Source organism: Pan troglodytes, chromosome 16 (genome assembly GCF_028858775.2).
Source record: "Pan troglodytes isolate AG18354 chromosome 16, NHGRI_mPanTro3-v2.0_pri, whole genome shotgun sequence".
NCBI lineage: Eukaryota > Metazoa > Chordata > Mammalia > Primates > Hominidae > Pan > Pan troglodytes.
Window position 1 is genome coordinate 58,524,188 of NC_072414.2, and position 12,552 is coordinate 58,536,739.

At 39.9% G+C, this 12,552-nt stretch overlaps 1 protein-coding gene across 4 annotated transcripts in view; it reads left to right on the forward strand.

Moving 5' to 3' along the window:
* ZWILCH (zwilch kinetochore protein) overlaps positions 1 to 12,552 on the forward strand; it is a 44,442-nt gene that overhangs the window by 24,995 nt on the left and 6,895 nt on the right. For all 4 annotated transcript variants that reach the window (XM_054667708.2, XM_063795190.1, XM_510495.9 and 1 more), the window contains exons 13-17: positions 2,261 to 2,417; positions 2,944 to 2,972; positions 5,897 to 6,033; positions 7,132 to 7,227; positions 10,054 to 10,166. In XM_054667708.2, the coding sequence (XP_054523683.1) occupies positions 2,261 to 2,417; positions 2,944 to 2,972; positions 5,897 to 6,033; positions 7,132 to 7,227; positions 10,054 to 10,166 (532 nt within the window). The remainder of the gene's footprint in view (positions 1 to 2,260; positions 2,418 to 2,943; positions 2,973 to 5,896; positions 6,034 to 7,131; positions 7,228 to 10,053; positions 10,167 to 12,552) is intronic.

The window sequence follows — 12,552 nt, forward strand, 5'->3', positions numbered from 1 at the left end:
AAGATGTACCCTAAGCTCATACACATAAATATGTATCAAGACTTTATGTATCAGAATAGTCATCTCAGCCTCATTTATATTGGCATAAAAATTTAAAGGACCTAAATTTCTCTTGCTAATGGAATGGCTAAGTAAATAATGATATAGCTACATATGGCACATGTAATAGTTGCTGAAAAAATGATGCTGATAAATGATATGGAGAAATGCTTACAATATTTGATAAAAAGGAATATACACAATTGTATATGAAGTTAACTTTTGGAGAGAAAAATCTGGAAACAAATATGCTAAAAATCTTAATAGCAGTCACCTCTGGTGGAAGGGTTACAAATGACTTTTTCCAGTCAGGCGCGGTGACTCAGGCCTGTAATTCCAACTCTTTGGGAGGCTGAGGCTGGCAGATCACTTGAGGTCAGGAGCTCGAGACCAGCCTGGCCAATATGGTAAAACCCTGCCTCTACTGAAAATCAAAAAAAATTAGCCAGGCATGGTGGCAGGCACCTGTAATCTGAGATACTCAGGAGGCTGAGGCAGGAGAATTGCTTGAACCCAGGAGGCGGAGGTGGCAGTGAGCTGAGATTGCACCACTCCACTCCAGCCTGGGCAACAGAGTAAGACTCCGTCTCATAAAAAACAAGTTTTTCCAACTGTGTTATATTTCTACTTTATGAATTTTCCACAGTGAACTTGTGCCACTTTTATAGTCAAGAAAAAGCTAAGTAAAAAGTTAAAAAGATTTTTAATAGGAATTATTTTAGGTAATATGACTACCAATTCATCATTATAAAAGTTATAAACTTTTATGGGTGTGAACAAGGTACATTCCAGAGTAAAGGCATGCAAGCTCTGCTTAATTGGGCATTAGTGATTCTAGGCATTTTAGTTTTAGCCATTGAATTTTTCTCTTGAGAGTTTCTGTGTTCATGAGATGTTTACAAGTATAACCTTACTAACCTTACCATGTACTATGAGTGCAAACAAAGTGAAACTATTTATGTATATATTGTAAAAAGACCTTGCAAAGATTATGATGAAAGTTAAAGTAGAGAAATAGAAAGTAGTGGGAAAATGACATATTTTATGAGTACCTAAAATGAATCGCTTAACATTTGGAACACAAATTAAATTGTAAATTCACAGCTCTTTTTAATTTACAAATTATCAAGTTCGTATGTTGGATATTGTAGCCAATGAGGAGTTCCTTATGAACATGCATGGACCATTGAGGGAGCTTGTTTAACTGCAGCAGCAGATTTTTGGTGTAGAAGAAGATGTTCAATTGTGGAAAAGATTCTCCTCTCAGCTAGGAGAGGAGAATTCCTAGTTGTAAAGTTTCAAAGGAACAGCTCTGGCTTCTCTTTGGTGGAATCGTATCTGGGGATGATAAGTTTAAACCCTTCTTAGTTGCTTTGGACTTAAACACATGAGATAGGAATGGCTTTTTTTATTTTATTTTATTTTATTTTATTTTATTTTATTTTATTTTTTTGAGTCAGAGTCTTGCTCTATTGCCCAGGCTGGAGTGCAGTGCTGTGATCTCGGCTCACTGCAGCCTCTGCCTCCCAGGCTCAAGCTGTTCTCTTGCCTCAGCCTCCCGAGCCGGGACTACAGGCGCTTGCTACCACGGCCAGTTTATTTTGTATTTTTAGTAGAGATGGGGTTTCACCATGTTGTCCAGGCTGGTCTCAAACTCCTGACCTCAAGTGATCTACCCTCCTCAGCCTCCCAAGTGCTGGAATTACAGGTGTAAACCACTGCGCCCAGTTCCAGAAATGGCATTTTAAAAACTGACGTTCTGGCCGAGCGCCATGGCTCCTGCCTGTAATCCCAGCACTTTGGGAGTCCGACGCGGGCAGATCACGAGATCAGGACTTTGAGAGCAGCCTGGCCAACATGGTGAAACCCCATCTCTACTAAAAATATAAAAATTAGCCAGGTGCAGTGGCATGCTCCTTTAGACCCAGCTACTCAGGAGGCTAAGGCAGGAGAATTGCTTGAACCTGGGAGGTAGAGGTTGCTGTGAGCCGAGATCGTGCCACTGCACTCCAGCCTGGGTGACAGAGCAAGACTCTGTCTCAAAACAAAAAACTGATGTTTATAACTTGGGGGGTTTCGTTCAAACAATTTATAGTGTTAGGAGACTAGGAATGCAAGCTTATAATTTTTAGTTTGTAGCTACTGTAATTTGCTTCTCTTTTACTTGTTGGGTTTATTTATATATTTATTCATGGTTTTATAAAATTTTCCTGATTTCTAGCTCCATAGTGGAAGTAATAGTTTACTAAGTAAGCTCATTCATCAGTCTTATCATGGAACCATGGACACAGTTTCTCTCAGTGGGACTATTCCAGTTCAAATGCTTTTGGAAATTGGTTTGGACAAACTAAAGAAAGATTATATCAGTTTTTTCATAGGTAAGTATCTTTCCTGGCTCAAAAAATTAAAAAACACATAACAGTTATCAGTCACAGATATTCTCGGATTTTCTGTTTCTGCTTGTCCCTCATCGTCTGTAGTCCTTCCTGGCTTTGTACCTGGTTCGCTATGAGATGAGCATTTCCCTTCTCTGGGCCTTAGTTCCCCCCCAGTAAAGATATCAAATGCATTATATCCATAGTTCTTGATAATTTATTTGTTTTTAGTTCAAACATTTGTGGTTCTATGAAGTTAGTATTTTAAATAAAAAAATCCTTTTATGAGATGCTGTTTTAATACCCTAAACTTGGTTGTTTTTAATGAGAGAGAAGCTGTGATCATTTTTAGAATAAATATTAGTATATATTTATGGTATAATATGCCAGGAAACTTGGCCTTTTGTGAGGAACTACTTAGCTTGACAATCTCTTTCATATAGGAACTATAAAAAATTTATATAGATTCCTTAATATGTAATAGAAAATACCTGAAGTGTTTTTGCATGTATGTGTTTTTTCTTAATAGGTCAGGAACTTGCATCTTTGAATCATTTGGTGAGTTTATTTTTTTATTCTAAAATTGGTTTTTCTTTTATTCAGTCATTCTGTGTGCAGTTATTAACTGCCAATAATATGCTAGCCACTGTCTTAGGTCCTGGGAAATGGATAAATAAGACAGGCAGTGCCCGTAGTTATTACTGCCTAGTAAGATAGACAAAAAAGTAGCCCATTCAATGTCATTTCTCACTCTCTATAAATTTGTGATACTTATATATAGTTATATCCTACTGAAGCCAGTGTACTATCACACATCTCATCTATCCAGAATGCTTAGGGAATGCCTTTCTTTGATAGGTTCTGTAAAGCAATGTTTGTTTTATTTTCTCTTTATCCATTTATATTACACTTGAAAGTTTATTTTCCAAATAATTTATAATCTTTAATGTATACTTTTGGGTTTCAGGATCATCGTTATGAACTTTGTTGTATTTTCCTAGCCCATTCAGAAACTTCAGAAGGTTGAATAGTGTCTGTACTGATCTTTGACGTTCATTGAAAGATCCTTTTGAAAATGAATTTATAGTATCAATTTGTTTATCATTTCTCTCTTATGAAAATACAAGATAGAAAAACTAACTATATCTGTTGTGCAAAATAGACTCAACTGGATTCTTCTGAGGTTTAATTTTTACTATTCAAATTTTAAACATTTTATTAAGGGCATATATTTTTAGTGGACACATGTTCTAGCAAAAACTACACACACACACGCGCACACACACACACACATACATACATACACACAGTTGGTCCTCTATGTCTGTGGGTTCTGCATCCATGGATTCAACCAACTGCAGATTGAAAATGTTTAAAAAAAAAAAAAAGGCTGGGCACAGTGGCTCCCTCCTGTAATCCCAACACTTTGGGAGGATCACTTGAGCCCAGGAGTGTGAGATCAGCCTGGGCAACATAGGGAGACTCCATCTCTACAAAAATAAAAAAATTAGCCAGGCATGGTTGTCTGTGCCTGTGGTCCCAGCTACTTGGGAGGCTGAGGTAGGAAGCTCACTTGAGCCGGGGAAGTTGAAGCTGCAGTGAGCTGTGATCGTGGGCTACTTTTTTGTCTATCTGCACTCCAGCCTTGGTGACAGAGCAAGACCCTGTTTCAAAAAAAAGGGATGATTATGTCTGTACTGAATATGTGTGGATTTCTTCTTGTCATTATTCTCTTTTTTTCTTGTCATTCTCTAAACAGTAAGTGTAAACAACTATTTATGTAGCATTTACATTGTATTAGGCATTACAAGTAATCTAGAGGTGATTTAAAGCATACAGGAGGGTGTGCATAGGTTATACGCAAATACTATACTATTTTATATAAAGGACTTGAGCATCCATGGATTTTGGTATACAAAGGGGATCATGGTACCAATCCTCCATGGATACCAATGGACAACTGTATCTGTATATACAGTCATACTTCACTTAATGATGGGGATACATTCTGAGAAATGTGTCATTTTTTTAAAAATGTGTGATTAGGTGATTTCCTTATTGTTCAAATTTCAGGGAGTGGCGTAAACAAACTTAGATGGTATAACCTACTGCACACCTAGGCTATAAACCTTTACAGTATATTTTTGTACTGAATACTGTAGGTAATTGTAACATAATGGTATTTGTGTATCTAAACATAGAAGGGGTACAGTAAAAATAACGTACAAAAGATAAAAACGTGGATACCTGTACAGGGCACTTACCATGAATGGAGCTTGCAGGACTGGAAGTTGCTCTGGGTGGGTCAGTGAGTGAGTGGTGAGTGAATGTGAAGGTGTAGAACATTACTGTACACTACTGTAGACTATAAACACTGTATACTTAGGCTACACCAAATTTATTTAAAAATTTGTTTCTTCAATAAAAATTTAACCATAACTTACTATAACTTTTTTACATTATAAACTTTTAAATTTTTCTAAACTTTTTGATTTTTTTGTAATAACACTTAAAATACAAACACATTGTACAGCTATACAAAAATATTTTCTCTTTGTATTCTTATTCTATGAGCTTTTTTCTATCTTTAACTTTTTTTTTTGTTTTAAATATGTTTGTTAAAAACTAAGACATAGACACACACATTCGCCTAGGTCGGGATCATCAGTATCACTGTCTTCCGCCTCCACATCTTGTCTCACTGGAAGCTCTCCAGGGGCAAGAACACACATGGAACTGTTATCACCTATGAGATAACATAGGTGCCTTCTGGAATACCTCCTGAAGGACCTGCCTGAGGCTCTTTTTGAGGAATAGTTTTGTTCATACCAATATCACAGCAAACAAGGGAATAATGCATTGCACTACATTACAGCTACAAAGTCACTACTGGCGAGAGGGATTTTTCAGTTCTATTGTGATCTTATAAGACCACTGTAGGCCGGGCGCGGTGGTTTACGCCTGTAATCCCAGCACTTTGGGAGGCTGAGGCAGACAGATCACTTGAGGTCAGGAGTTTGAGACCAGCCTGGCCAACATGGTGAATTCCTATCTCTACTAAAAATATGAAAATTAGCTGGGTGTGGTGGTGCATGCCTGTAATCCCAGCTACTCAAGAGGCTAAGGCGGGAGAATCACTTGACTCCGGGAGGTGGAGGTTGCAGTGAGCCAAGATCACGCCACAGCACTCCAGCCTGGGTGGCAGAGTGAGACCCTGTCTCAAAAAAAAAAAAAAAAAAGACCACTGTAATATGTGTGATCCATTGTTGACTCAAACACTGTTATATGGTGCATGACTATAATTTAGTTTGAATAATAGTATTGAAAGGTGGGAAATTCTATCTAGCTGCTTCTGGTCTTTTTTTTTTTTAAATGCCTGTTATCAAGCATCCAAATGTAGGTGTAGAAGGCATACCTATATTCTTTACAAAGGTTACACAAGTGCTTTAAATCTCTATTTTGCTTATATTTTTTCATTCCAGGAATACTTCATTGCTCCATCAGTAGATATACAAGAACAGGTTTATCGTGTCCAAAAACTCCACCATATTCTAGAAATATTAGTCAGTTGCATGCCTTTCATTAAATCTCAACATGAACTCCTCTTTTCTTTAACACAGTAAGTACATCTGTATTCTTCACTTATATAGAAATGTATTTCTTTTGAAATAGTTACAGCCTAAATATGTACAGTTTTTATTACCAGTTAGGATAGAACCTCTTCATCCTGTCTTTACAGTAGCATGCATGAGTCTAAGTCAGTGCCATAGGCAGGAAAGGCTTTGGATTCAAAAGGAATCAGATTTGACATTGGCTGCATCACTTCCTAACTTCCTTAGGAAGTTTCCATCACTGAATCCTGTTTCCTCATCTGTAAAAAGGATCTAATAACCTCATGTATTCATAAATACTAGTTCCTTCTCTTCTTTATATCCCTGTCAATTTGGGTCAAAATAGCCTTGCCAGCCATCTAAATGATAACAATGGAATCAAATAGTATTACTAGACCTCTGTCAGTAGCATTGCTGTAATTGTAGAGACTGCTGTAATTTGAGATTCCAATTAGTTTGACTAGAGGTTATTTGGAAAAATTCTCAGACACGGACTGCTGGTATCTTATGTGTATTTGAGGCCTCAAACTAGGAAGTGAACTGTCCAGTGGAAGGACTGGGTTTCTTTTCCCTCTGGAAGGAAATGTACCATTACATTTTCCAAAATTAGAATTTGCCTCAGTTGTAGAGGGGAAAGTTTGAAATTGTTATTGTTTATAGAATCTCCAAGTTTTGTTTTTTTTTCCCCCATTATAGATCAGTGGAATGAATGAGTTAACTGTAATTCCTTGGACTCTGAAAACCATGGAAGCTGTACTTTTGTTTCTCTTCTGCCTCTTTTTTTTGTATTGTTTTTCTCTTTCTGTAACCTCTTTCTCCCCACGAAGCCTTTCTTTGGCCTCAAATTTGTTTTATATTTATGAGAAATACGTCTATTAATTTTTAAAAAGTGAATGAGATTTGTTTTCAAAGAAAAAAACATAACCTAAGTTTTGTTTGTAGGGTTGTTTTGTTTGTTTGTTTACTTTTGTGGCTCTAAAAGTGTTCGCTGATGTTTTAGTTAGTAGTACTCAATAAAATGTTTCCCTTACGAGCTTTAGACTACCAGAAAAACGTTATGTCAAATGGCTCTTTTTTTCAAAAGAGGTTCCATTTTGTTTTTTCAGGATCTGCATAAAATATTACAAACAAAATCCTCTTGATGAGCAACACATTTTTCAGCTGCCAGTCAGACCAACTGCCGTAAAGAACTTATATCAAAGGTAAGCAATTTTTGCTAGGCATGGTGGCTCATGCCTGTAATCCTAGCACTATGGGAGGCTGAGGTGGGAGGATAACTTGAGCTCAGGAGTTCGAGACCAGCCTGGGCAACATAATGAGACCCTGTCTCTATTAAAAAATAATAATAGCTGGGCGTGGTGGCTCACACCTGTAATCCTAGCACTTTGGGAGGCCGAGGCGGGTGGATCCCCTGAGGTCAGGAGTTCGAGACCAGCCTGGCCAAAATGGTGAAACCCCATCTCTACTAAAAATACAAAAATTAGCTGGGCGTGGTGGCATGCACCTATAATCCCAGCTACTCGGGAGGCTGAGGCAGGAGAATCGCTTAAACCTGGGAGGCGGAGGTTGCAGTGAGCCGAGATCATGCCATTGCACTCCAGCCTGGGCAACAAGAGTGAAACTCCGTCTCAAAAAATAATAATAATAATGATAATAAATAAGCATTTTAATTTATTATCTTAAGTCCACCCATGATCCTAGGCAATTTCAGTGTTCATATTCAGTAGGGACCTCATGACCCAGAGCTTCGTCACCTCTGAAACCTTAATCATCTGTGTCCATAGTCTGAGAGAGTTCTCCCTCTTCCTTCTCTCAGACCTCTCTCTAGACTGTTGGGCCTCTAGTCTTTCATTTTTCTCTGTATTTGTTATTCCTTCAGAGAAGAGTGGAAAGTATAGCCAGAAAGGAAATGATGGATTAGGAGAAAAATGACCAGGATAGTGATAACAGGGTCTAGGGTATGACTGTGGGAGTGAGAGAAGGGTTTGGGATTAGAGGAAGTAGGGAACTGTGAGGCTGAGATGATAGATTGTTCATCCACATGGACACTGAGGTTGCCTCCAATGAGGGTCTCCCTGACTCTTCTCTCAGCATATGATATACTTGAAATTTCTCTCATACTATAGCCACTCTATTTATGTCCTCCCTGTATTTAGTTCTTTCTTAGCCAAACTCCCATCACTCCCCCTGAAATTGCTCTGGCAAAGGTCACCAATGACCTTCTAATTGTCAAATCCAATGGATGCTTTTCAGTAAAAGATTGTTTTCTATCTAGCTCATTGTGTAATTGGTTGGCCCACCCAGTCTTCCTACTTCAATAAGCACTTTTTTTTTTTTTTTAGACAGAGTTTCGCTCTTATTTCCCAGGCTGGAGTGCAGTGGCGCAATCTCAGCTCACTGCAACCACGGCCTTCTGGTTTCAAGCAATTCTCCTGCCTCAGCCTCCGGAGTAGCTGGGATTACAGGCGCCCGCCACCACACCCGGCTAATTTTTGTATTTTTAGTAGAGACAGTGTTTCACCATGTTGGCCAGGCTGGTCTCAAACTTCTGACCTTGTGATCCGACCACCTGAGCCTCCCAAAGTACTGGGATTACAGGCGTGAGCCACCATGCTCGGTCTACTTCAGTAAGCACGTATAAGGCTGTTTGGCATTTAGCACTATTGCCGTCTTGAACCTATCTCCTTATTTTCTGTGACGTAGCATCTGTCTTAATTTGAATTCTACCTTTCTGGCCCATCTGAAAGGCTGAGAACAGTTCTCTTTTCAAGTACTTCTTCTTCTGCCACTTTTCACCAGAACTCTACCCTCTGCCTTCTTTTCTTCTTACTTCCTATCTTCCCTTGGTGATTGCATTTATTCTCAAGGCTTCAACTTGTCTAGGCTAACGATAATTCATAACTCACATCTCCAGCTTCTCTGAGCTTCAGACCCATCTTTCTAAATGCCTATTAGCTGTGAATCCCCAGCTTATTGAAGTAGCAGTTCAGACTCTAAAGCCTAACACCTCATCCCCTTCTCAATGCTTTTTCCTCCTCCCATACTTCGTCTCTCAAATCACTATCATTAATCTCTATCTAATGGCCAAAACAAAAACCTAGTGCTTATCCTCCGCTCATCCCTCACTCCTTTAAATGGTTACCGACAGCCTGGGCAACACAGTGAAACCCTGTCTCTACAAAAAATATAAAAATTAGCCAGGCATGGTGGCATGCACCTGTAGTCCCAGCTACTAGGGAGGCTGAGGTAGGAGGAATTTCCTAAGGCCTGGAGGTCGAAGCTGTAGTGAACTGTGATCAAGCCACTGCACTCCAGCCTGGGTGACAGAGCAAGACCCTGTCAAAAAAAAAAAAAAAGATTACTGAGTAGACTAGACCTTGGTAACTCTAGAATTTGTCCCCTTCTCTACATCTTCACATCGTCATTACTTTGTTTCACATCTGCATCATTTCATACCTGGACTGTGGTAAAATCCTTTTTCCTAACTGCGCTCTGCCTCTGTTATCTTTCTTTTCTATGTCATTGCCAAAATGATCTTCCTAAAAATTCACATCCCACCAGGACTTCCTCCTGTTTAAATGTCTCCTATCACAGGGATGCTGTGTTACTGCATTTCTTCAGACATTCCACACTCTTAACCCTCGGTGCATACTCAACACTTCATTCCTTCATCCTGGACTTTATCTGCCTAACTAACTCCTGGTTATTTCATACTCAGCTCACACATCACAGCCTCTGAGGATTCTTTGCAACTCTGCTATCCCCAATCCGAGTTACATTCCTGTCTTCAGTTTTCCCCTAACACACCTAGTATTTATCTGTTGTAGCATTTTTTTTTCCAAATTGTTATTTTTATTCTTATTTTTCTCGCTCTCTTGACTATACACCTCAAGGGCGGGAATTGTGACCCGTTTACCTCTTTGTCCTCAGTGCTTATCACATGAAGACTTCACTAAATGGCTGTAGAGGGAAGGAAGTAAATGGCTGTTTTTGAAAATTTTTCTTTTGTCGTTTTATTCTTTCCTTAGTGAGAAGCCACAGAAATGGAGAGTGGAAATATATAGTGGTCAAAAGAAGATTAAGACAGTTTGGCAACTGAGTGACAGCTCACCCATAGACCATCTGAATTTTCACAAACCTGGTAAAGATGGTTTATAATCTGTTCAGATAAATAATTCCAACAGAAAATAAACTAAGTCTGGCTGGGCACAGCGGCTCACGCCTGTAATCCCAGCACTTTGGGAGGCCGGGGTGGGCAGATTGTGTGAGCTCAGGAGTTTGAGACCAGCCTGGCCAACATGGTGAAACCCCATCTCTACTAAAAATACAAAAAATTAGCCGGGCATGGTTGCATGTGCCTGTAGTCCCAACTACTCACGTGGCTAAGGCACAAGAATTGCTTGAACCCTTGAGGTGGAGGTTGCAGTGAGCTGAGATCGTGCCACTGCACTCCAGCCTGGGCAACAGAGTGAGACTCTGCCTCCAAAAAAAGAAAAAAGAAAATAAACTGAATCTTACTGGAATGGATTGTTATTATAGCTCTTGTGTGCCCAGTATTTTCTTTCTTTCTTTTTTTTTTTTTTTTTGAGATGGAGTCTCGCCCTGTCGCCCAGGCTGGAGTGCAATGGCACCATCTCAGCTCACTGCAGCCTCCGCCTCCTGGGTTCGAGTGATTCTCCTGCCTCAGCCTCCTGAGTAGCTGGGATTACAGGTACGCGCTACCACACCCAGCTAATTTTTTTATCTTTAGTAAAGATGGGTTTTACCATGTTGGCCAGGCTGGTCTCAAACTCCTGACCTCATGATCCACCTGCCTCAGCCTCCCAAAGTGCTGGGATTACAGGTGTGAGCCACCACTCCTGGCCTGTGCCCAGTTTTAAGTAATTTTCCCGAACTCTAAGTGTAAAACATATTTATTCTTTAAAAAAGAAAACTGCTGGGCCCGGTGGTTCGAGCCTGTAATCCCAGCACTTTGGGAGGCTGAGGCGGGTGGATCACTTTGAACTCAGGAGTTAGAGACCAGCCTGGGCAACATGGAGAAACCCCATCTCTACAAAAAAAAAAAAAATACAAAAATTAGCCGGGTGTTGGTGGCTTGTTCCTGTAGTTCCAGCTACAGGGAGGCTGAGGCTGGAGAATCACTTAACCCAGGAAGTGGAGGTTACAGTGAGCTGGTCGCACCACTGCAGTCTAGCCTGGGCAACAGAGTGTAACCCTGTCTCAGAAACACACCACACACACACACGCACACGCACACACAAAACTATCATGATTTTTATGCAACTGTAATACCCAGAAAAATTTAATGTATAATAATCAGAAAAGAATGCTTTTTCTCCTTATCTTGTATAGAGGAACTTTTACTAAAAGAGATCAAGCAATAGGGACATAGGAGTGAAAATAGGTTGTAAGATGGAAATGCTGATTCATACTTGACACTTTTGGGCACTGGTTAAAACGATGGTGATATTTCTGTCATAGTGTCTTCTCCATGGTTGAAATAAGGGTTGAGATTGCTAGTATTCTATCACAGATGGTCCATATTAGGCAAAGAATGTCTTTTAGCCCTTTGTGTAGTTAGCTAGCCTACCAAGTCTTCCTCCTTCAGGAAGTACCCTCAAACTCATATCTTCATGCACGTGGGTTGTACGGTGCTGTTGTCTCTTATTCATATGGGTCTTAAATGCCTTCATTTAAATATGTAAAGATTATTTGAAAACAGATCTGATAGTTTTCAGACAGAATCTATTAATTAGATTTCAAAGGCCTATACTGCTGGGAATACAAATAGTTTTATTTTACTGATTAATAACTTGCAAAAAATTTTTCCAGAAAATGTTTGTGCTCCTGCCCTCCCAAGTATATTCTGATTTAGGTATAATGGAAATTTCTGTCAGTTAGAGGCTCTGTTCATATAGTTGAACTATAAAAGTCATAACCAAACTGAATTTTTCTGAGAGCCATCAGTTAAAATTGTGCTGTTTTTTTCTAAGTGTGATATAAAACCTGGAAGTGATAAAAGACTGAGAATCAGCTGTAAAAGTAGAAAAATTTCTGCATGGCAAAACAGACAAATTATAAACTAGGAAAAGAAATTTGTAGCCCAGGCCGGGCACGGTGGCTCACACCTGTAATCCCAGCACTTTGGGAGGCCGAGGTGGGCGGATCACAAGGTCAGGAATTTGAGACTAGCCTGGCCAGCACCGTGAAACACCATCTCTACTAAAAAAATACAAAAAAAGGCCGGGCGCGGGGGCTCACACCTGTAATCCCAGCACTTTGGGAGGTCCAGGCAAGTGGATCACGAGGTCAGGAGATCATGACCATCCTGGCTAACACAGTGAAACTCCATCTCTACTGAAAATACAAAAACTTAGCCAGGTGTGGTGGCATGTGCCTGTAGTCCCAGCTCTTCGGGAGGCGGAGGCAGGAGAATCACTTGAACCTGGGAGGCGGAGGTTGCTGTGAGCCGAGATCGCGCCACTGCATTCCAGCCTGGGTGACAGAGCAAGATTTCGTCTCAAAAA